Here is a 27,561-nt window from a genome sequence, read left to right on the forward strand (position 1 = left end):
ATCTATACAGGCCTAGTGGCATTTGCCAGTATTTCCAACACTCAGAGGCAGGGAGATTGCATGTTTAAGGCCAGCCTGAGTAACATAACAAGGCCCTCTTCTCAAATGAACAAATAAACTAAATGAAGGGAAAGAACTGTAGCTGTCATATTTTATTTTAAGGGAATTTAAATTGTCATGTGTTTTAAACTAAGACCAAACAATGGTTGGGTAGAGTGTGTAAACAGGGGTCTAATAGAGGGATTGGTGAGAGATCGAGTCACCACAGGGCACTTAAAAAGCACCTTTTATTTCCAAAGAATCTAGAAATACCTGTTACTCAATATTTATGCTGTACAACATCATGAAAATGTCTTGTATGTTACTTTTAAGGTTTTACGCCCTTTGTTTAAGTGCTCTGAAAAAGGGTCTATGTGTTTATGAGTTTAAGCCTAAGGTTTTTCTATCTAAACTTAAATTTATAACATTGTAACTACAGAAGTTTTAAAAAAATACTATAATCCAAATAGTTTAAATCAAATCTATAAAAGCCATTCTTGTGGAAATACTAGAGGACAGTGGCAGGACATTTCCATTATACTTCTCAATGCATCACACAGCATCCTTAAATACTAAGCTAATTTTAAACTGGCTTGTATTCTATGGCTATGTATCATCTACTAAATTTGCAGTGTTCCCAGAGTCAGTGTAGGAAGTATTAAAACTCATTATGGGTAATCATGAGTTGATTGTGTTTAGTCACTACAGATAGATAATAACCTTATTGAAATATTCTAGTGTAGCAACTTCAGAAGATTTTTCTTCTCTATTTCTAATATCTTTTTTAAAAAAATCATATGTAGCATGCATATGGTGCAAGGTGTGGCTTCAACCACCTACTAAACCAGTGATTCCACAGCTTGATATCTCTCTCTCTCTCTCTCTCTCTCTCTCTCTCTCTCTCTCTCTCTCTCTGTGTGTGTGTCTGTGTGTCTCATGTGTGTGGTGTATGAAGAGGCTAGAAGATATCCTCAAATGTCAATCATTCTCAGGTGCTTTCCACATTGCTGCTTTTGAGGCAGAGACTTTCATTGGTGTGGATCTTTGTAGTTTAGCTAGGCTGCCTGGCCAGTAAGACCTAGGCATCCACCTGCCTCCACCTACCCAGTGTTGGGACTGTAGGCATGTGCCACCACACCTGGCTTTTTATGTGGGTTCTGGAGATGGAACTCAGGTCCTCATGCTTTAAGTCTAATGCTTTACCTATGGAACCATCTTACGGTCTTACATATTTCTAAACATATTTGGTCTCTTGAGTTACAGATTCAGATTCACATTTCCAGTGCTCTAGAGGGCATTTCTAGTTAAACATTCAACACCCTTTGAACTCGTTCAACCCCAAACTCAAACTCTCAACTCTTGATCTAAATCAACAGTGCTGTTCCTCTGAGAGTCTCTGGCTCAGAACTTGGAAGCTGCTTCCACTTAGCTCTCTCTGTCACTCTTCACATCAGTGGCCAGTTAGTACTGCCAATTCTGTGCCCTCTGCCATTGCCTCAGTGAATGCTTGCACCATCTCCCAGCTGGCATCTGCAATCCTGCCTTCCTCCATGCCCTGCTATTGGTCACCTTCCACACCAATCTAGATTAAAGCAGGGCATGTCTGATCTCCAGAGGAGTTCTCAGTAAGCCTCTGTCTGTTTATGTGAGCTGAACTGGCTTCCTTTACCGACACCTCGGCTTCCCTAGACGAATTTATTGAAGGTAAGCACTCTTCTCATTTACTTTGGTGCCTCAGTGGGTTTCCAGCAGCTTACTGTATGCAGTTGACAAGGCTGTGCAAAGGGGCTAAGAACACAGGCACTGGAATTTACAGATGCATGTTGAATTGCTGCCTCCTCTGCTACTTATTCTATTGCCAAATGATGCCAGACTAACTTAGATGGAGCCAGTGCTTCTGAATTTTGGCTGCATTGGCATTTCTTTAGAAATATATTAGGATTATACAAGGTCTTTATTGGAAGAGTCCAGGTCTGTCCTTCAGCCCAATTAAATTGGAATACGTACAGGGTATAGCCCCGGTCCTTGAAAGATGTCATATACAGTACACACATTACTTCAATCAATTACAGGTGGTCCTAATATACAGTCAGGGTTTAGAACTACTCTGGTAGCTAATTTAAAAGAGTTTTGAACTAATGACATAGGAGTGAATTTAAAGGCTGTGGAGATGGTTCGGTAGTACAGTGCTTGCCATGCAAGTGTGAGGATGACTTTGATCTGAATAGGAGTAGTTACTGAATAGAAAAATGGCTATATTCTTTGTTTTTAAAGTTTGGGTGCTTTTAATTTGGGTAAGGTTCCCAAGGTCAGATTCTCAGAATCTGAGACTCTGGCTTAGTGAAGCTTCAGCCAGAAACAATGTTTAACGTGAGGTCTAAAGTATCTCCCTCCAATGACCTCTGCTGATGTTTGCTTGTATTTAGCTACGAAGTTTTTATTCTTTCTAGCTTGCCTAATTGTCTGTTCAACAGAAAGAACAAAGAATATGCAACATTAGTGGGTCAGGGGAGCTACAGAATTATCAAATCACTGATATTTCTGACAGTTAAGAGGAATCTAAAATCTAGGCATGGTGGTGCACACCTTTAATCTCAGCACTCCAGAGACAGAGGCAGGTGGATCTCTGTGAGTTTAAGACCAACCTGGTCTACAAAGCAACTTCCAGGACAGTCAGGGCTGTTACACAGAGAAATCCTGCCTCAAAACCAACTGACCAAACAAACAAACAAACATCAAAACAAAGGAAAAAAGGGACTTTAAAAACCACCGGGATCACTATTTCACTATAGCTATAAAAAGAAAAACCTAGAAAATGGAATTACTGGACATGACTACATACATGCAGTCAGAGCCAAGATGCAGCTGAGGTTTGAAAAAAAAAAAAAAAAAAAAAAACCACCAGCAACCCAGAGGCACAGAACTAACTTCAGTTTTCCAAAGTAAGTGTGATTCCACTGCCCTCTTAATTCATATCCTGACATCAGTTCATTTTGGATTTAGACTTGGCAAAAGAATTTTCGGGAAGATGGGTCTATCCTGGCTCACATTTTGAGAGGACAAGGCCAGCACCAGAGGAAAGGCGTAGGGGTGGGTGTGAGGACATACTGAACCTATGGGCAAGGAAACAGATGAGTGCGCATGCTCAGAAGCTTTCTTCTTTCTATTCAGCTCAGGATCCCACTTCAAGGAACGGTGCTGCCCACATGCAGTGTGTTTCTCCCTTCTTTCTTTAAACTTTTCTGGAAACTCCTGCTTCGACACACACTCGGAGATGTTCCCATGACGATTCTAAATCCTGTCAAGTTGACAAAGATGATTAGTCATCATATGTGCACGTTTATTTTTCCTTATACATTCTTCATCTATGCAGCATAGTTAGTCCGGACCTTCATTTACTATGCATTAAAAACCTGCAGGCATTAAATGTAAGAGCTAGGGAAAAACAGAAATACAAGAAAGGTCATATTAATACACGCTGAGATTGCTGGTCCAAGTTTAATTTCTCTTCCAATTTTCAGAAACAAATGTGTTGATAAAAGGGTCAGAAACAGGGTTTTTAAAAAGTGCATCTGATTGTCTGCCAGTTCAAAGAAAAACAACAACAAAACAAAAACCAAAGGCATATAACCAATAGCAGTTGCCCGTATTTCCTACAAAGTTCTCGTTAAGATCAATGTAATCAGACTGCATCCGTAATGTATTTTTGGCTGGGCCCCCAAAAGAGGTGATCCATGGAACAGCCCAGTGAAGAGAGGTAATCAAGTCAGATTTTGGTATTAGCTTTCAAAAACACTCTATGGAGGAATGGAATGGGGAGTAGGGAGTATGATCAAAATACATTGCATAAGGGCAAGAAAACTTTCTTTTTAAAATGTGATTTTCTTTGAGGACTTCATACAATATATTTTGATCATATTTACTCGCCACATCTCCCAGATCCACCCTCCACTTTCCCACTCAAACTTCAAGCCCTCGAAATTCTCAAGGAATAAAACAAAACAGAATTTTCCTGTATAGTTTTTCATACAAAACAAGTTCATCTGCACAGTCTCCAAAGATTGGTTCCTGTTGCTGGGTGCGGTGGGTCACACCTTCAATCCCAGCACTGGGGAAGCGGAGGCAAGGAGCTCTCAGTGAGGCCAGCCTGGTCTACTTAGTTATAGCTAAGGCTACATAGTGCGACTCTGTCTCAAAAGGAAGGAGGATGCTCTTTAATTCAAAGGAGGAGATGACTTTGACAGTAGAGAGGTGATAAGGTTTCATTTCCTCGTCCTTTGGTTCAAATTTCTATAGAGCCTGGGCGAGGAGAACAGCTGCCTTTAACCGGTGTTCAGAAAGGATATTAAGACATATTTCAGAGCCCGAGGAAGTTGAAGGCGACGACAGCTGAGTCCCCCACCTTGCTTGCAAGTGAGGCCCACACAGAGGGCGGAGTCTCGGGCAGAGCGTGAGTGCGTGCGTCCGGGCACGACTTCCTCACTCCGCCCCCAGAGCCGAGGCGCCCGTCAGAACCCTAGACTGCGGACTCCGCCAACAACAGCCGATTCCGCAGCCTCTCAGCCCAGACAAGGGCCCCGCCTCCTTCCAGCCCCGAGTGGCCCTCAGACCGGAAGTCCTTATGCCCCGTCTCCGTGGAGCACTGGGAGTTGGCGGCGCAGCAACCGGAAGCTCCTCTGCCCTTAGCTTCCCCGCGAGGCGCCCGGGCCGCGCAGGCGCAGTGCGGCTCAGGCGGAGCTGTGGGAGGGGAGTAGGTCCGGGGGCCGGTCCCTGAAGATGGCGGAGGCGGGGGTGACTTGGGGGTCTCCCTGTGGAGCGCAGGTGAGCGTATTTGGAAGGGGACGGCTCGAGAAAGGCGGTGGCTTTCGGGAAGAGGAGCTACTTATGCCTTTACGTTGCAGGCTGGGTGTCCCGGTGGCAGGTGTTGGGGGACCCAGGACCCGCAGGTGGGGCCTGCAGGGCGAGGGGACCCGTGTTACCTGGAAAGAGGTCGGCGCGCTCTTGAAGGGGACAGCGGGCCTGGAGGGCAGGCTTAGGGGGCGCCGAGGTCTCCGGACAGTTTGAGACTGTCAGAGGGGAGGAAGGCTGGAGGTCGGCGGGAAGGGCGACCCTGGAGGTCTGTTTGGGGACAGAGAAGGGCCAGCAGTCTGTACACCTGACAGGACTGGGGTGTCTTGTAGCTAGGGAGAAAGACTCAGGCTTGTATAGGAAATGGATCGAAATTAGGTTCATAATCATAGTAAGTTTCGAATCTACCGAAGTAAGAGGACACTGAGATAAAGAGGAGGGATTTGGGATCGGAAGTGAATACCGTTTAGGTACATCAGTGGGTGCAGCCGAAGAGAGCTCTTGCCAGGGCCTAGAAGTCGGTTGGTGACAGTAACTGGGATTTGGGGGGTCGCACAGTGGGAATGAGCTGTTTGGGAAAGGTTTCACTGTGCTTTGCTGTGGATGAGGCTAGAGACGTGAAATGGTGTTAAAACTTAAGTGAAAATAACTCGAGTGCAGTGAGTGTTGGGAAAAGTTGTTCATGGGTGATGTTAGCTATGTAGAGAGGGGGGGGGAATTTACTCCGAAGAGCTTGCTGTTTTATAGGATTGATGAGGAAAAAGCACATAGACTTGACAGTTGGGCCACGGAAGCTGGCTAGCGTCGGAATCACAGGGAAACTGACCATAGCAATGAAAGCCAGGCACCAGTTCTGGGTACAGATACGGGAAGACTGCCATGCTGTGTTTTCTGCCCTCACCCCCACCTTTGAGATTTGGCCCTGATGGTGAACCACAGACTGAATGAAGGGGTGTCCCTGCTCATCCTGTCGGGTCCTGTAGGGAAAAACAATGAGCTGGTGTTCTCTTTCTGTTTTCATCCTCCATCCTTTTTCGGGGTTTGTAACCGTAGTGGTTTTATTTGTTTTCGGGCTGCTCAGCTCACATCCGTTATGAAATGAACACTGTGTGAATCATTTGTATTTGGGGGAAAGGTTGATGCTTTTTAAACTGACGTTTGTGTTTTTAGATGATGGCACTGAGAAGGGAAGATAATGTGCAGTTCAGTAAAAATGGTGTTTTCATTGTTGCTGGAAAATTGTTGCCAAACAGTAGCGTGACATTTCTAAAGGGCTACGCCATATGTTTAAAGCGGTAAGCTATGTGACTGTGGCTTGCTTAATCGTTCCTGCATTTGTGGAGAGAACAGAGCGTCAATATATTCAGGGGATACTTTTTTTCTTTCCAGAGTTCTAATGCACGCCGTCTGAGATTCACATCTCTGTGCTTTTATTTCAGGAGGGTTAAACCATGTTGTTGTATTGTGTTTTCGTAATGCTGCTGCTATTCTGTTTGTGAGTGCCGTCCTAATGAGCACAGGACGTGCTGAAAAATGTGGGCGGTAGTAATTTATTATTTGGTGATGTATCTGACCCAGCCCCTGAAGAGAGAGACAGTCATCAGAGAATGCAAAAAACTTATCTGTGTGGCCACCAATCACTGAAAAATGAAGAATCTTGTTTGCCTACAAACCAAATGGTTCTTAAGTTCCTAGATTTTAACCAGGTGTGGTGGTGCATGCTTGGAATCCCAGTTCTAGGGAAGTGGAAACAGGAGAATCCAGTTCAAGAATGACCTTGTTGAGTGTGAGGTCAGTCTGGGCTAATGAGACCCTGCTTCAAAGACAAAAACAAACAACAACAACAAAAAACAAAGCATAGATTGCGACTGGTTATTACTATGTTTTGTTTTTATATTTTTTTTCAAAAGCTTATTACCTGTAAGATGTTTTGGTGGGAAACATAAACTTTGTATTTACTTGTAGAATGCCTAGCCTTTTGTCTGAAAGAAATGGTATCAATCCATTAACATGAAATCATATGGGAAAGTATTTTTCCAACTTTGATGATTTGCCACCAGTCTTGCCAAACTATAGGAACTGTTTTTCTGTGTTCATTTATATAGTTTATGGAAATCGTAGCTCAGGGCTCAAAGCAGAACAGTGCATGTCCTCTAGTAAGGTTTTTCCCTTAAACTGTTTAAAGCATTGCTGTGGAGATAACAGTAGCCCGTGAATGGGACCATACAAGCAGTCTCCTTTGTGGCACCGAAGCTCTTTGTGTGGCATTTGGGAGAAGAGACAGAGTGGTCGGCTCAAATATGGCTACCTGCTAACAACTTGGCCTTCTTGCAAAGTTCCATAGCCTATTTGAAGCCTGGGTTGGTGACTCAAGTCTGTAATCCCCATGCTCTGAAGGACAAGAAAGGAGAATCAAGAGATTTAAGGCCAGCCTTGGCTACATGGTGAAATCTTGTTTTAAGCAACAAAAGAAAACTACGTAATAGCCTGTCTGATTTTTGTACAGTAGGAATTAAAAACACCAGCCTATTTATTTATTAACACTGACTCATTAGGAGCCATTGCGGTATTATGCTTTAAATTTATAATCTAAGTTTTTTTGGTAAAATTTAAAAATTTGAAGAACTAAATTTTGATTTGCTATAAGTATAATATATAAAAATATGACTGCTTCTGTTTTAAGAAAATGTAAATAGCTAAAGGGATTTTAAAATAAATTATGCTACATTTGTTCCCAGAGCCTTTAAAATATCCCACCCTCCTAGTATAATACTGTTGTCATCCGTGTGTATGTGGGGGAGGGGTTGCATGGAACAGCACGTATGTGGATGTCAGGACAACTTCTGAGGAGCTGATTCTTTCCACCGTGGGATTCTGGATCTGACTCAAATTGTCAGGGTTGCACAGCAAGCTTCTTACCCTCTGGGCCGCCTCACCAGCCCATTTACGTGGTTTTCTTTGCATAGAAACTTCACTATTGTCTAGGAAATAATGAATTCTTTTCTGGGTTTTTCTATCAGTTTGACCAACCTGGTTATTTATTGAATGTGCTTATATGTAATTGGAGTAAAAAGATCCAGAAATGACCCTCCCCCTCCCAAATCCAGTATTGCATTGCCTTTTGTTTTGAGTGTCCATGTCTAGCTTTGAACTTACTGTAGCTGAAAACAGCCCTGAATTCCAGCTCCTCCTGCTCCACCTCTCAAGTGCTGGGATTATATCCCTGCTCCAGTATGCCCAGCTCCATTGATTCTTTCCTGATCTTGTTAGTTCACCTGAAGGCTTTGTGACAGTATTAAAGTGAGTGAGAGAACTGTTAGGTTGGTTCCCTCCTTCCCCCAACAGGTCTGAGCCACCTCACCAGCCTGCCTGCCTAGCTTGATAGCCCATTGTTGACTTTGGATACTGGAGATTTTTGAGTATGTGTGTGAATTCTGAAAAAATGCATGCATACACATTTTTTGTTTTTACTTTGCATGAATCTCAAATATATCCTAGAATAGATGGTCTCCTGGCCCCCTTCCAGTCCTTAAATTTTAGAACATTGATGGTGAAGTATTGTAGTCTTTATTTTTGGCCCTGGTAATTATATATCATCGTGCTGTGATGTAACCACAGTTAGCCCTTTGGTTCTGCTTCAAATAAACATTAAACAAATGCGGTGTTATTTTTAAAGAATACTTGTGGGGGTGAAGTAGGAAACTGAAGAAGGGCTGCCAGGAAAAGTTGGATAAACAGCAGTGGGAGAAAACACAAATGAACGGCTCCAAATGTCTGCAGTCGACGGGCGGGATGAGGAAAGAAGTCTTCTTCTAGCAGCAGCTCCATTGGAGCACAGGATCTCCCTCGGGGTATTTGGAAATACTGTGGGTACAATTTTGTGTATCACAAGTTGGGGAGGCCTGCATTTAGTGGCCAGGAGCCAGGGATGCTAAATAATATGCCAGGCTCAGAAGAGTTTCCACACAGTAAGAGACCATCTGCCCTAAACTCACCAAGGCTTCTCTGGCAGTTTCTGGCTAGCTATCTCTGGAAATGGATGGGACTAGCTAATTAAAGTTATTTATCCTTCTAAGAATACTGTTGAACCCAAGGTATATGTTGCTTAATTCTGCTTTGGGAAAAATCACAGGCAGAATAAGTGGTTTCTTGACTCTTGTGTTACTTGTGCTCTGCGGAGGGGTAGGGAGGCTATATGCCTGCCAAGGGTCTAGGCAGGAGAGTGCACTGTTGGTCACATGCAGTGTGTAAGGGAGCCCTTTGTGGTACTTTGTTTGATGCTTGTTGTTATTTTGTACTTCAAAGCATCGCTATTAACTCTGATGTTGTCTATTTACATTTTTATTTCCGAGTATTGTGGAGATGATTCAGTGAGCACTGCACAGACCAGATTTGGTAGCACAGCTACCAAATAATCTCAGCTCTAGGAGTAGGGGTACATTCAGAAGGGGATTGATGGGGGTGGGAGGATCAGAAGTTAAGACCAACCTTTGCTAGTCTGTGCTATGTGAAACCCTGTCTTAAAATAAAGTTTCTTATTACATTTATTATATTATCTGTGTGTACTTACATGTGTGGATACGCACATGCCACATGCATATAGAACTCAGAGGACAATATGCAGGAGTCGGTTCATTCTTGTACTATATGAATTCTAGGGGTCAAACACCAACCATCAGTGTTGGCTGCAAGCCCATTTACCTACTGAGTTAGCTGTGGGCTTATAATGGCTGTGGACTATATAGAAGCCCCTTTGCCTGCTGAGTTACCTGTGGGCTCATTTAGACATTCAGTTTGTTTCAAAATTTGCATTAAGGTAGGTTGAAAATCAGAAACTTAGATTAGGTTCTAGATTTGCCTTTTCAAAGGACTGCTGAACTAAGCCCACGAGAGTTTGATCATAGAAGAATGAACCTGGCTTAAACTATGTGAAACAGCTATCCCTGTGGGCCAAGCAGGAAGCTTGCTGCATGCAGAGATACAATGGAGATTGGTGTCGGTGGATGAGACCAACACGAAAAGTTTATAATCCATAAAGCAGCTCTGCAGAAAATTACGAGGTAGCTATTAGAAGTTCTGCCTGTGTGAGATTGCTCAGCGGGAAAAGCTGAGCCTGTACCAAGTCTGACACCTTGGATGTGATCCCTCAGGACCCACATGGTGGAAAAGAACTGACTTCCAAAAGCTGTCCTCTGACTTCCACATGTGCACGGTGCCAAGCCACACATACATATGAAATGAACTTCATTCAAATAAAATGTTTCAGGATTCACAAGACATACATACCACTTAGGTCCTGAGTTACAGAGATGCCCAAGGTGTAGTGTAGTCAATTAGGATGAAGAAAAATGACAAAGCAGAAAGCCTACCTATTGTTTTCACGTTTGAAAACTGGTAGTGTTCATTGAGAACAAGGCACATGGCAGTTTGAGCAGCACCATCAGGATGAGAGCAAGGGAGTAGGACAATGGATTTGATTCAAGCTATGCTTCTTTCCCAGGCGTGTAGACTTAACCTTGCTTTGCTCTCTCACTTGTAAAATTACACTTAGCTCTCAGGGTTGTTGTTATTATTGCTGTTATTATTTTAGTTCTTGAGACAGTGTCACTGTACAGCCCAAGACGGTCACACCATCCTCTTAGGGATACTGTGAGGGTTAAGTGAATTGCCTGTGTCAGGAAAAGTGCATGTACTTATCACACATGAAGGATCATTGCATTAGCTGATTAGTCTGAAGGCAAACTAACTTTGCAAAGAAAGCAGGCTTATTTTATTCACCGTTCTGGAGATTCAGGAGTGAAACTGGCTAGCATCACTTGTACTCTGGTAAGGATCTCCATGGCAGGAGTGTGGGTGAGAGGGCGAGATGACATCACCAGATAGGGCACAAAGAGGTTGAGGTCTCACAGCTTCTTTCCTACCGGAGCAGTGCCCTCAACGAGCCTAACAACATTTTTTTGGGATGTGTGTCTCCTTCCCCATTTAAAAGATATCTTATAGCCCAGATTGGCATTCAGCTTTTTGTGTAGGTGAGGGTGACCTTGAATTCTTGATCCTTGTTGTAAACATGTGCCAACCCCAGCTACCCCGCCATCACCTGTAGGTTAGATCTCATCTCGTCTCCCAGCATCACAGCGAGGCCTCAACTACCAGCATGGCAATCTCTTCGGGAGACCCCAGCAGGACCCAGCAGTCACTTTTGTTAGAGGAGTGAACAGCACCTAGGCTGGCCCTCAGAAGGTGTTACGGGGTTGGGCTGCATTCTCTTGGCGCTGGCTTCCTCTGCTTCCTCATCATAGTGACCCCGTGGTTGCAGCACTTGGCTCAGCGCACTGCTGCAGGTCGGTGGCAAAGCTGTGGTCTGGAAGAGTGGCTGAAGTCTGGCTTTTCTGGCCGGTATATGTGTAGGTGGGTGCTTGTGGGCTGGGTTTCATAGGCCACTTGGTTGCAGAAATTCAGCAACGTAAGCATTAAACATGGGGATGGATCCTTCTGTGGACACTGTCCTCATGAGCAAGTCACATTTTCTTACCATAACTACAGTGTCTTCGGCCAGAATGTGTTGGTTTTCTAAAAGGTTATAAGAGATTCAATTGCAACTGATGGAGTGGAGGTTAGGCGGACGGCCTAGAGATGTGGGGTTTCGTCTTGTAGCTCCCAGTAGATGTGTTTTGAATTACCTGTCTGGCTGTTCTCTGAGGTAGGAGAAACTGTTTTTCTATTATTTTAATGCTGAGGGGGTAGCGGGGTGTGTGTGTGTGTGATTAGACATTGGGTATCTTCTGTAGTTCTCTACTGTTGTTTTGAGGTAGGGCTAGGCCAGCCAGCCAGTGAGCTGCAGGGATCCTCTTGTCTCCCCTCTCCAGCACCGGCATGTGTCCCAGAAGCATGTCACCACACCTGGCGTTTTTAGTAGGTGCTGGGGATCAGACTTAGGGCCTGATGCTGTGCTTTAGACATTTTACTAGCCGAGCTTTCCTTGCCGACCCAACTGTTGGTGCCTCTCCCTTTAACGATTTCTACTGTTTTATGTTCATGAGTGTTTCACCTGCGTGTGTGTATGTGTACCACATGCATGCCTAGTGTCCACATAGCCCAGAAGATGGCATCAACTCCTCTGGAATTGGAGCTAGAGGCATTTGTGAGCCATCCTGTGGGTGCTGGGAACCTGGGTTCTCTGCTGGGGTCTCCTAAGTCACCTGTTGTATCCTAGTAAACACACATGGAACACTTCACTTTTTTATTTTTTACAGCATGTATATAAAGGCTTTTTAAAAAGGATTTTCTTATTGAGTAAATAATTTAAATAAATTAGTATACAGACTTGTTTCATTCTGTATCTGCCTAACTAGTACTGAGTGTAAAAACTTGTACAATTGTGTGTCAGCTGCATGCTGATTTTCTCTTCTTATCTCTTGTAGGATTTCTGGTAGGTTCCACCTTCAGGCAAGATGTGGCACCATTGAAACATTGGTCTGCTTCGATTCACAGTTCATCTTTTCCACTGAGAAGCCTTGTTTTATTTACGGCTTAGGCCTACTGAACTTATGAGACCATGTCGGAAGGAAAGCCCGAGTCACCTGGGCCCATAAAGTGTGGCCCATACATTTCCTCTGTCACCAGCCAGAGTGTGAACGTGGTGATCCGAGGGGTGGTGCTCTTCTTCATTGGAGTGTTCCTCGCCTTAGTGTTGAACTTGCTCCAGATTCAGAGAAACGTGACACTTTTTCCACCTGATGTGGTCACGAGCATCTTTTCATCTGCATGGTGGGTACCACCATGCTGCGGCACAGCCTCAGGTATGTGTGAGGCAATGTGTTCTGTGTTGCTTACAAGTGTATAGGGTGTGGCCTAAGTGACAAGTTTGTGTTGGGGGTTGCATATGTGTGTGGTTGTATGTGAATGTATGTGTGCCTGCATGTTGAGGCCAAAGGTCAGAGTTGGGTGTCTTCTGCAATTATTGTCTAAATTGTTTCTTGAGACACTCTCTCTCTTAACCTGGACACTGCCAATTAGGTAGACTGGCTGGCCATTGAGCTCCCGGGTTCTGCCTGTCTCTATCTCTATAGCACTGGAACTCTAGGTGTGTGTCATTACAATGATGTTTTTATAGGTGCTGAGATTCTGAATTTAGGTCTTCATGCTTTTGTGGAGAGCATTTTACCCTCTGAGTGGAGGATATAATTTAAATAGAGTGCAGTGGACTGTAAGGGACTTTGATATGTTTGGTACACGTATGCCCTCATGCTGTGGAGCATTTCTGTCATTCCCAGTCTTTTATGCTCTCTTGCATTCCTTTGTACCCTGGCCTCAGGCTAAGTGGCCCTGCTCTCTGCCCTCCAGGATTATCTATGCCTTCAGTGTAGTCCTTGGAGTCAGCCGGGAGGTACTCTTGGGTACCTGATTCCTGCACCTTTAACATTTAACCATGAAACCAGTTCTCATTTTCTTTGGATGTAGGGCATTTACCTTTTTCTCATTTCATCTGAATATTATTCTAAGTTATTTTGGTAATATTCACTACTGCCTAAAAGTTTTGATGAATGGGCTATAATTTTGTGTTTGAAGCAGACAAAACCATGGTATATAGAGTAATTTTATTCAAGTTGAAAACTTGATGCTGTATTTTTAATTTTTATATGCTTTTATTCTTGCTGCCTGGTCTTTAAATGTACCAGAAGAAATAGTAAATACTTGAAAAGATAATGAGGTAGACTGTCTTTGCTTAAAATCCTGATAGTCCTGTTAGTGGCTTTGACATTTTCAGTAGAGGACCATTGATGGCCAAGGGGAACATTTCCAGATGCCCTGTAATGGGCAGCTCTTTGGTTATGTCTAATGACAAGGTCAATGGGTCAACAATACTTTATGTAATAAAATAATAGAAGGTAGTCATAGCCATGTGGGAGAAAATGGTTAATTCTATGTCTGTACTTAGTTTACACAAATACTGTGCAACACAGTGTGGGTACATCTCCATCCTAGAGCTAGAGGTTACAGGTGCGTGTGTCCAAAGGCTGAGGCCGACTTGTACAATATCTTCAAGTAATCCCATAGCCCTGCTGCATAGACAGATGAACATTGTTGCAGTCAGATTCCACGTGCCTTAGGCAGCCTTAGAACCGATGGAGCCCCCAGTTAAGAGAAGTCATCACAGTGCTGTGTCCTGGTTTTCCCGGGGTGATCTTTCTCTAAGACATCGTCCAAATAGATGAGAACTTGTATCTTATCATTCTACTGTATTGGCTGATCGGCCTATATTTTCCTTCATTAAATTCAGAAGAGAAAAAGTTTCCCAATAACTCTAGTTCTTTTCTCTCCTTCAAGGTGCAGCTCAGTGTGCAGCCTCACCACTTAGTTTCCTAGACCTAGCAGCAATCCACTTCACGATCTAGTTTCCCCCTCTTCCCTTTCCTTCCTGTAACCCTCCCTATATGCCCTACCTGCCCTCTCAAATTCATGCCCTCTATTTCTGTAATTGTTGTTTTGCATATGCATGCGCATATGTGTGCACACACACACACACCTACCTAAATATGTAAATACAACCTGCTCTGTCTACATAATGTTATTTGTATATGTATATATTTTAAATAGATATACTATTTGTGTTAACTCTTAAGACGTTCATGCATATGGAATTTTGCTTTTTTGTTTGTTTTGAGATAGGGTCCCACTGTGCAACTCTGGTCTGGAACTCACAGTGTAGAACAGGCTGGCCTTTACCTCCTGAATACTGAAATTCAAGGCTGTGCCTCTACACCCATCCTGGCCAGTGTGTTTTCAGCATATTTGCTCCTCCCTTCCTCCCCCATCCCCACTGCACAGCCTCACCTTTAGCCTCCTTTCTTAATCTCACAAACTCCAAGGACAGTTTGTGCTCTAATGGATGTGGGGCTAGCCACTCGAGAGGAACTGACCTTCTTGGGGACACAGGCTTAAAGAAAACTGATTCTTCCTCTCCCAGCAGCCGTCAACTCTCAGTAGCTACTTAGCTAGGGGTGGAAGCTGGAGAGTGTTCCCTGCTCCATGCTGGAATGTTGACAGGCGTCATCTTGTGCAGGCAGCCGCAGCAGCTGAGTCCATTAGTGCCACAGCCTGTAATGTCCAGATGTTGTCTCAGCAGGCTGCTCGCTGACCATTGGTGCTTACAGTCTTTCTACTGTACATAGGTCTTTGATAGCTCTACAGCCTTGGAGTGAGGGGCTGTGATAGAGATGTCCCGTTTGTGCCTGAGTGCTCCGCAGACACTTACTCTCTGTGCTGTGACCAGTTGTGTGTTTTTGTGTTAACTGCCATCTACTACACAAAGAAGCTTCTCCAATGAGATGTGATAGCTGCCCTAATCTATGGCCACAGAGATACAGGTTTAGAGGGTAGCTGGACAGTATGTCCATTTAGTGAAATAATAGCAGTAGGATCACTTCTGGGGCTCGTGAGCTCCCCAGCTCTGGGTTCTTGGCCAGATTTATATTCTTGGCATGTGTTTCCTTCTGCAGATCCCCCTAACATTCTTGCCGTTCTTGCACCCATGGACCTATCTCACCATGCCAGTTACTGTGGCTCAGAGGGTTCACAGCTGAGTGACACTGCTGATGAGTTTCCCCCGAGGTGCCTGCACAGCTCCTTTCAGTACCGTGAAAGCTAGCCAGCATGGAGGAAGCTTCCTGTCAGTACCAGCTTGATTTCGCCATGCTTTGTGACCAAAGTGTGTGATGTCTTCATCGGAAGGGTCTAAACAAGCTTAGAAGGCTGGTGTTGTCGTGGACTTCTTTATATGTGTGGTGCCCCGGAGCCGGGATTGGGAAACGCGTGTATAAAGGATATCTTCTTATCTGGCCATGTAGTAGATGTCTTGTTACATTTGAAACAGTAAAATAAAAATCTCATGCATCTCAAGATGACCTCAAACTCTGTAGGTGAGACTGACGTTGAACTCCTGATTGTCCAGCTTTCACTTACTGGGTGCTGGGATTAGAGGCTTACTACTACTAGCGCCAAAGAGTAAATGTGTTAAAAGACAATTGCTATATTGTGGCTAAAAGTAGAGAAGTTGTCTCCAAAATCACAAGTAGCTAACTAAACCTGAGGAAGTCATGTAAAGGATTCTTCTTGTCATAGGTTCCTCAGCCCTTTCCTAGAGAGGTCTCCATCCTTCCCCATCCCACTCCCATGGTGAGCCTGCATAGTTTGCATTGTTCCCTTTGGTCCTGACCCCCACACCTTGGGCTTGAAGATACTAGTCTTTTTTTTTTTTTTTTTTTTTTTCTGGCTTTGTTTTGACCCGTCCCACTTCCTGTGTTCTGTTGAGTACTCTGGGCTATAAGAATGATTGCCTGTCTCTGACACACAGTGTGTTCCCAAATCTTTAATATACATAGTGTTAAAACCTTTTTGTGGCCTACTTTTGCTTTACTAATACTTGGAGCCTTTCTGTACCCAAGCCTCCCTTCATGCTCAAACCTTACAGTTTCCTGGTAATGGTGTTTGTTTCTGGTTGTGCCTTGGTTCCTTCAGGTGCCTTCCTTTGATGAGAGAGTTGTTTCCATGCTTCTGTGTGCAGAGTCACTTCTTTAGAACTTTCCTTATGTGCAGGACCAAGATGAGAGCCTCTCAGCAACTTGTTAGTACTTAGTCAGCACTCAGTAGTGTCTGTGCCGCTTTGCCATGAAAATACATCCTCTTGTTTATTAATGTATACATGTCTGTGCCTGTGTGTGCAGGTCCAAGGACAACTTCAGCTGTTATTCTTCAGATGCTACCTACATTTCTGTGTGTGTGTGTTTTTTGTTTTGTTCTTTTTTTTTTTTTGAGACAGAGTTTCCCACTGGCATGGAACTCACCAAGTAGGGTAGGCTGACCAACAAACCCAAGGGATTAGCAGGGATCAGCCTGTCTATGTCTCAGTGCAGGGGTTACAAGTGTCACCACTGTGTGTGTAGTTGTATGTATGTTGTGTGTGTAGTTGTGTATGGGGGAGTTGTTTGTGTGGTTGTGTATGGGGGAGTTGTATTGTGTGTATGGTTGTATATGGGGTGTGTGTGTGTGGTTGTGTATGGGGTTGTATTGTGTGTATGGTTGTGTATGGGGTTGTGTGTGTGTGTGGTTGTGTATGGAGTTGTGTGTGTGTGTGTGTGTGTGTGTGTGGAGTAGATTCTGGAGCTCAGACTCTGGCCTTTGGGCTTACAAGCAGCACTTTACCATCTCAACCATTTCCCCAGCCCCCTTTTTCCTCTTTTAAAATCCCCGGGAAACACCAAGAACAAGATACATTATAGTGCTTAAGTGTGTGCTGAATGAAACATGATCCGCTTCTGTTGTAGTCTCCGTGGAAGAGTGTCTTGCTGAGTGGTCTGGTTGTCTTCAGTCTGGCTCCTTGCTGGATGTCTAATTTAACTGTGTTCTTCCTGCCTCACTGCACTGAGAGTGATGGCTTACTACTTGTGCTTCACAGACTCCTTTTGTCTGTGGGCTGGGCAGACTTACTGGGAATCACTTCAAGATATCAGAAGGCACGTGACTTTACATCAGAGAACCATCTGATTAAGCAGAATGGTATTTGCATATGATTTTACACAGCATGATTTTTAAGTCTCTTGTTTAAAAAAAAAAAAAATGGTACAGAGAGAAGCAGCAGCCCAGACATACTCCACTGAGCTCTCAGACAGTGGATCCTCACCGCGCTGTGTATATTCCTATCAGACTCTGCCATGCTGTTATTTAAAGGAAAGAAAGAAAGACATTTAATGGGAAGTGACAAGCTTCCCCAAATTCTCTCTCTCAGTGAGCAGCTGAGCACCACGCATACTCGACGGATTTGGTTTTTTATTGGCAAATCCCAAGGTTGGCAGCATGGCTGTTTAAATTCCTTCTTTGTGTTTGCGCTTTCTCTTCTCAGTTGTCTCTCACTTGCATAGGAGCGTAGTCTGTTTTACTTATATTTTTGCACATGCATGTCAGCATCTCTATGTGATAATTCTTTACCCATGGCATCCGCTGCTGAGGATGACTTGGAATTGACTTGGGATGCCTTCTCTGGTTGGATTTTTACTCAGCCACAGGCAAACAGCAAGATGCAGGGGATTGAGGAGAAATTAGTTTGTATATACATAGATGATAATGGATGATAGATAGTGGATGGGTGGATGGTAGATGATAGATAGGTGATATGTAGGTAGGTGCATCTATCTATGTATGTGTTATATAGAGAATGGTGGAGTGACAGATGAGCTGTTTTGCGATACCCCTTGAGGAAAAAGTACCATTTAGACATGTTTCAATTATTAGACATGCTTGTCATTTTAATCATGTAGAAATTTAGAAATGCTGTCACTTAATCCAGTGGGATTTTTCAGTAGTGTGTTTCAAATAGGACCATAACTTGGATTTTCTTTGTGTCTGTGCATGTGTATGTTCATGCATGTGCAGGCACACATGCATGTATCTATGTGGAGACGCAAGGATAACTTCAGCTATTACTCCTCAGCCACAGTCCACCTTAGGTTTTCTTGTTTTGGTTTGCACTCAGTTCCTTGGGCTTGCAAGGCAAGCACTTCACAAACTGAACTATCACCCAGGCCCTAAGGCTTACATTTTCTAGCAGCCATTGGAGTTCTCTGTGCATTGCCGAGCTTTGTCACTGGTCTTAGGATGGCTTGTGCGTCATCTGTTCTCTACTGAAGCGGAGGTGGAAAGAGCATAGAGCTCCAGTCTCATCACCAGGTAGAGGAGCTAGGTTGTCTCCTTCCCGTGCTGCTCTGTGCTCTACTTGCCCGTGCTCTTTGGATACTAATTGGTTTCCAGTTTTCTTTTTCTTTTTTATTCTTTTAATTTACATTTAAATTTTAAAAGGGTGGATATTTGTGGGGAGAGATGGTGCAACCGTTAAGGGTGCTTACTGTTGTTTCAGAGTACCTGAATTTGGTTCCCAGCACCCACATTGGGTAGCTTTCAACTTCCTGTAATTGAGGGAACCCTCTGTCTTCTTCTAGCCTCCATGGACACCCACATGCATGTGGGCATACTAATAGGCACATGTGCATATTTACACACAAATTTAAAAAGTAATCTTTAGCAAATAAATACATTTTTTCTTGTGTGCTTGGGAGATAGCCCAGTCAGTGAAGTGCTTGCCTTGGGAGCATGAGGACCTACCTCTGTTTGACCACTCATCACTCATATTAAAAAAAAAAAAAAGATAAAAAAGCTGGGCGTGGTGGTCCTTACTTGTAATGCAGTGCAGAGGAGATGCATGCAGGTAGGTCTCTGGGGCTTACTGGGTCATTAACCTAGTTCCAGAGCAGGGAGAGACCCTGTTGCAAACAACAAAGTGGGTGGTGGTTGAGGAATGACAGCTAAGCTTATTCTTTGATCTCCACGTGCTCCATGAAGACATTCATGAACGTACACATAAATTTCATGTCTTCTAAGTGAGTAAAATGTTGAGATTTGGTAAGTAGAGGTAGGGATAGAGTGAGAATAGTGGAGGTCTTAGTCTTGGGTGTCTTATACACAGGCACTGTATTCATGACTACTTACCCAGGTAGGAGTCAAGATGTTTCTTCTTACCTTTTAACAGCAAACTTACATATTATCTATAAATTTGTAGGTTTTTCATTTGTGTTTGGACAGGAGTCTGACTATGTCCTTAACTCAAAGATCTGCCTGCTTTTTCTTGACTGCTGGGATTTAAGGTGTGTACTGTCATACCTAGCAAGTTTGTAATTTTTCTGTTTCCCACGTCCTTCCTTTTTTTTTGTGTGTAGCAGTCTGTGTGTGTCTGTATTCTTTTGTTGCTGTCAGAGCAAGTGCTGTGAGAAGGACTGGGGGAACACTGTCGGAGAGTGCTGCGTACAGACAGGAAGCCAGCCAGCAGGGCAGTGAGGACCCTGGGAGCCTGACGTGGGAGTTCACAAATCTGCTGCCTACCTTCTCTGTAGCTTCTGCTTGTGATAAATAGCATACTTAAGTGAGGAGAGGGTAACTGTGGGTAACCGTGGGCTGACTTGGTGTCTCTGGCTCCTTGTGAGTCCTGCTCTCAAATGTGTAGCCCTTAGAGTGCCGCAGCTTCCTCTGAGCTCTCTGCACTGGGAAACTCGTGTTCTCCTTTGGAAGGTGAGTTTAAAGATGCCGGCAGTGTTCAGTCGTTTGAATACAATTTCTTTTGGAAGGATCTTGAAAGCAGTGACTGTAGTGATTGCTGCCAGTGCAGTGCTGGTGGAGACTTACTGTTTTTTCTTCTCTTCACAGCTGTGATTGGGCTATTGTACCCCTGCATTGACAGGCATCTAGGAGAACCACATAAATTCAAGAGAGAGTGGTCCAGTGTTATGCGCTGCGTGGCGGTGTTCGTGGGTATCAATCATGCCAGTGCTGTATCCTTGATGAAACCTGCAGTAACGAGGCAGCCTGCAGCCCCTTAGTCACAATACCGTGCTGACCCAGTTGTTGACTCAGGGTAGCAAGTGTGAGGTTAGAGGCGGGTGGGGCTTGGCCTAAGCTCCTTTTCAATTCCATGTAGAAACTCTGCTCATTAGGCTGCTAAATTCTTACATGAAATTTTGTTAATTCAAAAATGGAACAGGTACGTTTCAAACCCCCCACCCCCGTTTTTCTCTCTTCACTTAGGATTTGCAGGTAAGGACCCAGATAGTTTTAGGTACTCTTTTTAAAAAGTATATTTTTAAAGAAGTTATGCTGACATTTATTGGTTTTAATCAACACCAAAAAGCACATTCCTTCCCCCAACTTCATTATAAGATTAGAGTCTTACTATGCTAGCTAACCCTAACTGGCTTTGACTTTTGACCCTTCTGCTTTAGCCTCTAGAGTAGGGTGTGTGTGTGTGTGTGTGTGTGTGTGTGTGTGTGTGTGTGTGTGTCATAGTTGTTGGTTTTTTTGGGATTTTGTTTTAACATCTGTTTTGTATTTTTCATTTTGATACAATGTGACCAACTTGTTAAACCTGTTTCAATAAAATCTGCATCCTTACCAGTGATGCTCCGCTTCTCATCCTGACTTCTGATCTGTATTTCTTTCATTTTAATCATTTTTATTGAGTTTTTTCTAGGACAGTTTCATACATTTTGTGTACAGCACAATCCAATTACTGTGACTCCACCCTCCCTTTTCTCTCTCTTCTGCTCCTATTGTCTCCTCTCTCAAGTCCACATCCTTGGCTTTTCCTTTTTTTGTTGTTGTTTTTTTGTGTTGTTTTGTTTTTTGTTTTGAGATCCACTGAATTTCACCAGGATTCCCTACCTGGCAGTGGGTTTCGAAGTATCCGTTGGAAGTTAGTGGGCTCCTTAGTATGTACACATGTGAAGAGGATGACTCTCTCCCTTACAGTCCACCAGAAGCCAGTACTTCAGCAGGGAGAGGTGGAGGAAGGACTCCATGAGCCTCTCTCTATTCATGGTTGACATCAGTAGGTCTGTTGTAGCAGCCACACCTTGAGAAATCATTTCTGCATTAGCTGTGTCATGTTCAGAAGACAGTATTCACTGCCTTCTCGTCTTCAGACTCTATATCCTTTCCACATCCTCTTCTACCTGACCTTTGAACCTTGCAGAGAGTCATACAGAAGTCCTCTGTAGAATAAGCAATCATCTCTTATTCTTGGCACTTTGAGCAGCCATCTGTCTCTGAATTTACCCCGCGCCCATTCATTTCATTGCAAAAAGAGGCTTCTCTGATTCAGAATGGAGGTAGCATTTATCTATGGGTTTAAATGTAAATAGTTAGAAGACAGCATGGCACTGTGACAGCTTAACAACAGTAGTGTCATCTTTAGGGCCTAAGTCCTCCATAGCCTTGGGCTTTGACTGAGTTTACAGCACAGGAATGAATTCCCTCTTGTGGACAGAGCTTAGAATATAGGAAGAGAGTGGTTGGTGGCCCCATAACGGTGATACCATTGTTCCACCTGTGCACCTGTCTTGCCTAGCAGATTGGTATTGCAAGTCTACTGGCTCACTGATCAGTAAGATACCTTTTCTCCCCACCAACTGGTAGAGCACCTTTAGCTTTAGGAAAGCTGGCCAGCAGAGGGACACTTCCAGCTGAGTTGTAGCTTGATTTCTATTCACCTTGCAATTATAAATTACTCCTGTGTTATCTTCAGCAATAGGATCTTATCACCAACTAGTTCTGGTAGGTAACCAAGAGGAATAGCAATAGCCTGAATTGTTTTGGAAGCCTCCCGGGGCCTCCTTAGCCAGCAACTCATCAGAAGTGTCTCACATCTGACGATATCTCCCTTCTAATTCATTCATTCTCTCTCTCTCTCTCTCTCTCTCTCTCTCTCTCTCTCTCTCTCTCTCACACACACACACACACACACACACAACTCTAATTAGCTTACAAAGTACTAAGCTTTTATATGTCCTTTTCATATATCTTTCCCTACCTGCACTCCCCTGCCAACTTTTTCATGTGAGTGCTGAGATCCTGTCTTGTCCTCCTGCTTACATAGAAGTCCCTTTACCTGCTGAGTTGTCTCCCCCCAAAAAAGTGTTTTCTTTGTAGGTGGGAGATTTAAATAGCCCTTTCTACAGCTTTAAAAGCCTTGCATACAATATGCATTTTTGGCTTGGCTTCATTCACTTTTTTTGTTTCTAAGTGAAATATTTAAACATAGCAATCTTAGCTGTCATGTCTACCCTTTAAAGAAGATAGAAGATGTTTACAAAATTTATAACAAAGACTTTTCATATTAGGTTACTTAGACCTTGGAAAACCACAAGGTAAAGCTTCTGAAACTGATATATTTGACTGATTTACTCTAAAAGCCTCCTTATTGTGCTAAATAACTTAATTAGTTAGCAAGATGAAACCCATTACTATTGTTTCCTGCTGTTATTATGTGAATGCCGCTTGTAATGAAATTCCAATTGGTTTAAATAATAAAACCCCCTGAATCAGATATTAGGGGTTGAATGCTGAAAGATCAGAAAAGCAGAGCAGCCAGTCACTAGTTCTTACCGCTACTGAATCCTCAGACAGAATGGGCGATCCTTTCTCTACAAGTCCTCAGATTGAATCCTGAGCTCCTGTCTCCCACTGCCTTATATTCCTCTGTCTGCCCAGCCTGATCACTTTCAGTCTCCACCTCCCAGTGCTGGGATTAAAGGTGTGTGCCACTGCTGCCTGGCCTCTATGGTTAACTAGTGTGGCTCTGCACTTTTATCTTCAGGCAAGCTAATCAGCGCTGAGAACCTTATGTTTAGAGTGTACATACAAGAACAGCTAAAAGAAAAAAAGAAATTTTCCCAGATGAACTGTTAGTTTTCTTGTTAGACCAGCTACTCACAAGGACTGATCTTAAGAGAGTGGCATACAGCTGTCCTCAGAGGCCTGGACTTGGGCAGCAGGGGTTTTATATGCTGCTTTAGTGGGAAAGGTGGGGAAAGGTGGAGCAAAGGTTGGTAGCACTAGAATCAGGAAATGGTTTCATGGGCGTGTTTTGGGAGGCAAAGAAAGAAAAGACTTTCGTAGTACTGGCTTTGGTCAGATCTGTAGTCCAACAATGAACCAGTTACAGAGGCAAGGTGGAGCCTTTGGAGTATAGAAAATGCCTTTTTAATGGCAGAACTAATTTTTTTAGTGTAATCCTCTAGCCAAAAAAAAAAAAAAATTCAGAAAATTGAATTCATAAAGCTTCATTCTCCTCAGAGATTCCTGAGTAAAAGGGGCCATATATTTGTGAATAGATGCCTACGTGTGTGCCAGAAATAAAATATCACCGGAGCAGAGTGCCCTGCTAGAGAGTCGCAGGCACCAGAATAGTTTGGCAGGGGGGAAGAAAGTGTTCATTTCAAGGCTTTATCCTCAACAAATTAAAAGCAGAACAGTTGACATAATAGAAGGGATGCTGTGTCCTTGGTGCTCTTGTTCTGAACTGCATTATTATAAAATGTGTCTGTCAGTAAATCACACAGCAATGTGGTACCTGTTAAATAGCTGTCAGCTCTTCTCTTTCCAGGTTCCTCTATGATTTTCAAGTAATTCTGAACCTTTTTGAAAAGTATTATTGGTTTTCTTTTCTTTCTTTTTTTCCCCCCAAAAGTGTGTTCTGTTAGCACTGCTATCCAAAGTGCACAGTTACATGTTTAGACACAAAGGCACTTCCTAAAGAGTGCCTGACTTTACAGTTAGCCTTTTTTCCCTGGCTGGGTTATAAGAAGGTAGGAAATGTTAATTAGTGCCCTCTGTATCTGGTATGTAGACATAGTTTTACTTGCCCCATCTTCATGTGTTGTGATAGAAGTTTGCGGACACCCCAGAAGAATCAAGTCCCTTGAAAGTGGCCTCTTATTTAGAGAAGTGAACAGTTGATATCACCTGCTTCCTTGTTTTCTGATGGCTCCTTAGCACTGGTCTCAGAAAGTAGACTTTGACAACAACTTCCAGTTTTCCCTCACGCTGGCTGCACTGTCAGTAGGACTGTGGTGGACTTTTGACAGATCAAGAAGTGGTTTTGGCCTTGGTGTTGGAATCGCTTTCTTAGCTACTGTTGTCACCCAACTGCTAGTCTACAATGGTGTTTATCAGTAAGTGTTGTCCCTCTTTTTACCTGGTTGCTATGTAAATCAGCAATAACTGCATTCAAAATTGAGAACTCAATGGGGTTATCGACTTTAATGTATAGAATCACTTCTCTTCATTATGCCTGTCTTGAGTGCCCTTGACCTTGCTATGTGGGTTATTAAATGTTTCTGTTATTCTAGATACACATCTCCAGATTTTCTCTATGTCCGTTCTTGGTTGCCATGTATATTTTTTGCTGGAGGCATAACAATGGGAAACATTGGTCGTCAACTGGCAATGGTAAGCTGAGGCCCTCGCAGGGTTACGTTGCATGATACCATTTCTCAAAATGCCCATCACTCAAGGGAAAGCATTGATGGAGAGAGGGTTCTTTGAACTCTCTTTTGTGCTTTCATTGAAATAAATCATTTGGATGAATTGAATCTGAGGAGTACTAATACTTGAGGAACAGCTAGAGGGAAAAGGAAAAATAGGTTATGGGTAGTGTGGTAGAGTTTGTTGACCATATAGTGATATTTGATTTTGGTTGCTTTGTTTTTATTAGTTTACAGTTTTCCGTTCCATCAACAGCATTTTTTTTTTTTTTTTTTTTGTCTTAATAAAGTCTCAAGTAGCCCACCTTGCCTTGAACTCACTCTGTAGCCTAGGATGACCTTGAATTTCTGGTCTTCCTGCTTCCACCTCTTGAGTGCTGGAATTATAGGTCTGTACCACTACACTTGGATCATGTGGTCCTGGAGACAGAACTCTGGGCCTCTTTCATACTCAGCAAGCACTCTCAACTGAGCCACAGCTTTAACCCCTGTTAAAAGAACAGTTTTAAAAATGAAGAGGGCATATTATATAGTATTTGTAAATGAAGACTGTCTCAAGCTGACCAAGATACTCATTTTAGTTATGAATGGAAACACACTGTGATACCACCACCCCCCGTGCCCCCGCCCCGGTCACGTGGCAAGAGTTACACAGTGACATTCAGAGGCAACAGCAGTTGCTTTCACTTGAGTTTGGCCATCTGGAAGAACTGTGGTTTACTTGCTGTCGTTTGGTACTCTGAGCACCCAGTTCTAACTCTTGTGTGTTTCCTTCCTTTTGAATTTCAACTATTCATTTTGGTAGTTATACTTTTAGGATATTGTTTTAATTTGGATCCTTTATATTGTAATATATTTTTCTGCTAAATCATAGAGTGATTTGAAATGATGACTTGAGTTCAGTGCTGTCCTGAAGTTCATGGCTTGTCCTTGCTGGTCTGTGAGCACTGTGTATCATAGGGTTTTCCTACATCACCAGCTGCTGTGGATTACAGTGTGGGAATAGTCGTCTTTTTGCCGCCCTTCACTGCTGTCTGCAGATTTTCACTTTGAATGCCATTGTGCAACTCTTAGTTCTTTGAGGAATAAAGTGAACATATTAAAACATTTATTTTTATAGCTTTTTAATTTGTTTGGAAGTTGTAGTTCACAAGTGATTTTAAATCTGTTAACTTTTTTGATCTTTTAATCTTTGCAGTATGAATGTAAAGTTATTCCTGAAAAATCACATCAAGAATGAAGAAGGCAGAATCTGTCTTTTCTCTAGGAAGTCATGGGAAAGCATCGCGTATTTGCTAGGCGCACCAGCGAAACTTTGGACTGTGAAATTGCGAGGATGCAGTTTTCCTGGATTGGTGTGTGTATGACACACACGTTTCTGCAGTCTGTGATTGCTTCTGTAAATCAGTTACCAACCTTTAGGTATTTGATTTCAATAAATGTAAGATATATGTGCACTACATGAAAGATATGTTTATGAGTACATGAAATTTCTAAATTTTTTAGACATACCATGCGTTGTTTCACAATGATGATGTGCCAAACTACGCTGTTACTGTCACAGAGACTAAGAGTGCTTTGGACAATTTAGAAATTTAGTGAAACAGAAGAAGAAAGCTGAAAACAAACCAAACAGAAAGCGAATGGGTAGCTGGTCTTCCCCTCTCACTGACTGTCGTGCCTTCTGTTTCTCATCAGCTGTGTGCATTACGAGCTCCCATGTGTGCTTTGTCTCTGTTGCTGTTGTGACAGAGAGCTTAAATCCTAAATATGGTAATGATGAACTTCCATAGAATGGTGTGAAACCCGCATTGCTGCAGGACTCCAAAGAATACTGTTCTATGTTGACAGACTTTACCAGGGGTGTGTGTGATGTCAGGAGAGGTGATCAGCATTAACCTGCTTTGTGTCTAAATTTGGAAAAACATAAATAGCTAAAACTTAGGGGATTTGATTAGATAAATGTGTTTGGGGAATACTGTTTTTCTCTCTGCCACAGAAACCAAAGTGATATTAGCTCGTTACTGAAGCTCACTGCTTTAGCACGTGATGATTAAGGAACGCCTGGCAGATCAACATGAAGGTTCTGAAGGCAAGTAATGCTGGTGGGACTGGGCCGTGTATCTGCCTGGCTCTGGCAGGCCTGAGTCTGTTGCCTTCACAAGTGCAGTCTGAGGATGGTGGATTCATAACTCCCTGAGTGCTGATGTCGCCTGCTGAATGGTCCCCGTCCTTGGAGAGTAAGGTGAGAGAGTTCATCACAGAGCACCTGGCACGTCTCATTAACAACTCCCGCCATTTACGGTTTAAGTATATCAGCTGACTTTCCACTTGCTTTTCCTTCCTGGAATTGTTAATTTTCTGGATACAAGTGTAAATTCTTCAGAATACTGTGGTGTGTGTGTGCTTATGTGTTGAGTGTGAGAGAAAATGTATACATGTGTCTGTGTGTGCATGTGCCCATGCTTTCCTACAGTGTCAGGTAGATACTTTAAAGCTGTTTTCTTTCAAAGCAGTGCTGAAATCTTGTACACCAGAGTGTAATGTGCTTTGTGTTCTCAGGCTGAGAGTGCGAACATCCCAAGAATACTCCGTATGAAATGTGTGTACGCAAGCCTAATGGTGGGAGTGGCCAACACACTGCTGTCATTTATTATTCTGTCTTTCAGATGGTATTCATTTAGATCAAATAAGGTATATTTTTAGAATCAAATTTGTAAACTATAAAATCTTTAATAAGTTATAAGGTCTATGATATGTTTACTTTGAAAATTGCTGTTGAAAGCAAGATGTATTAAATATGTAATTATCA

The 27,561-nt window shown here is 43.1% G+C and overlaps 1 protein-coding gene across 3 annotated transcripts; it reads left to right on the forward strand.

Moving 5' to 3' along the window:
- The first annotated feature begins 1,554 nt into the window (after positions 1 to 1,554).
- Insig2 (insulin induced gene 2) lies at positions 1,555 to 27,561 on the forward strand. 3 transcript variants are annotated; one of them, XM_050129325.1, is made up of 6 exons: positions 1,555 to 1,743; positions 12,309 to 12,686; positions 20,137 to 20,261; positions 24,259 to 24,437; positions 24,615 to 24,714; positions 25,948 to 27,561. In XM_050129325.1, exons 2-6 carry the CDS (start codon positions 12,443 to 12,445, stop codon positions 25,987 to 25,989), a joined length of 690 nt encoding a protein of 229 aa, XP_049985282.1. In that variant the 5' UTR covers positions 1,555 to 1,743; positions 12,309 to 12,442; the 3' UTR covers positions 25,990 to 27,561. The 3 variants fall into 3 exon arrangements, with proteins under 3 accessions (XP_049985282.1, XP_049985285.1, XP_049985283.1); XM_050129328.1 differs by having other exon boundaries at positions 1,568 to 1,743; positions 24,271 to 24,437; XM_050129326.1 differs by lacking the exon at positions 1,555 to 1,743 and adding an exon at positions 4,739 to 4,860.

Source organism: Alexandromys fortis, unplaced genomic scaffold, assembly GCF_014885135.2.
Source record: "Alexandromys fortis isolate MF-2015 unplaced genomic scaffold, M_Fortis_MF-2015_v1.1 scaffold_287, whole genome shotgun sequence".
Taxonomy (NCBI): domain Eukaryota; kingdom Metazoa; phylum Chordata; class Mammalia; order Rodentia; family Cricetidae; genus Alexandromys; species Alexandromys fortis.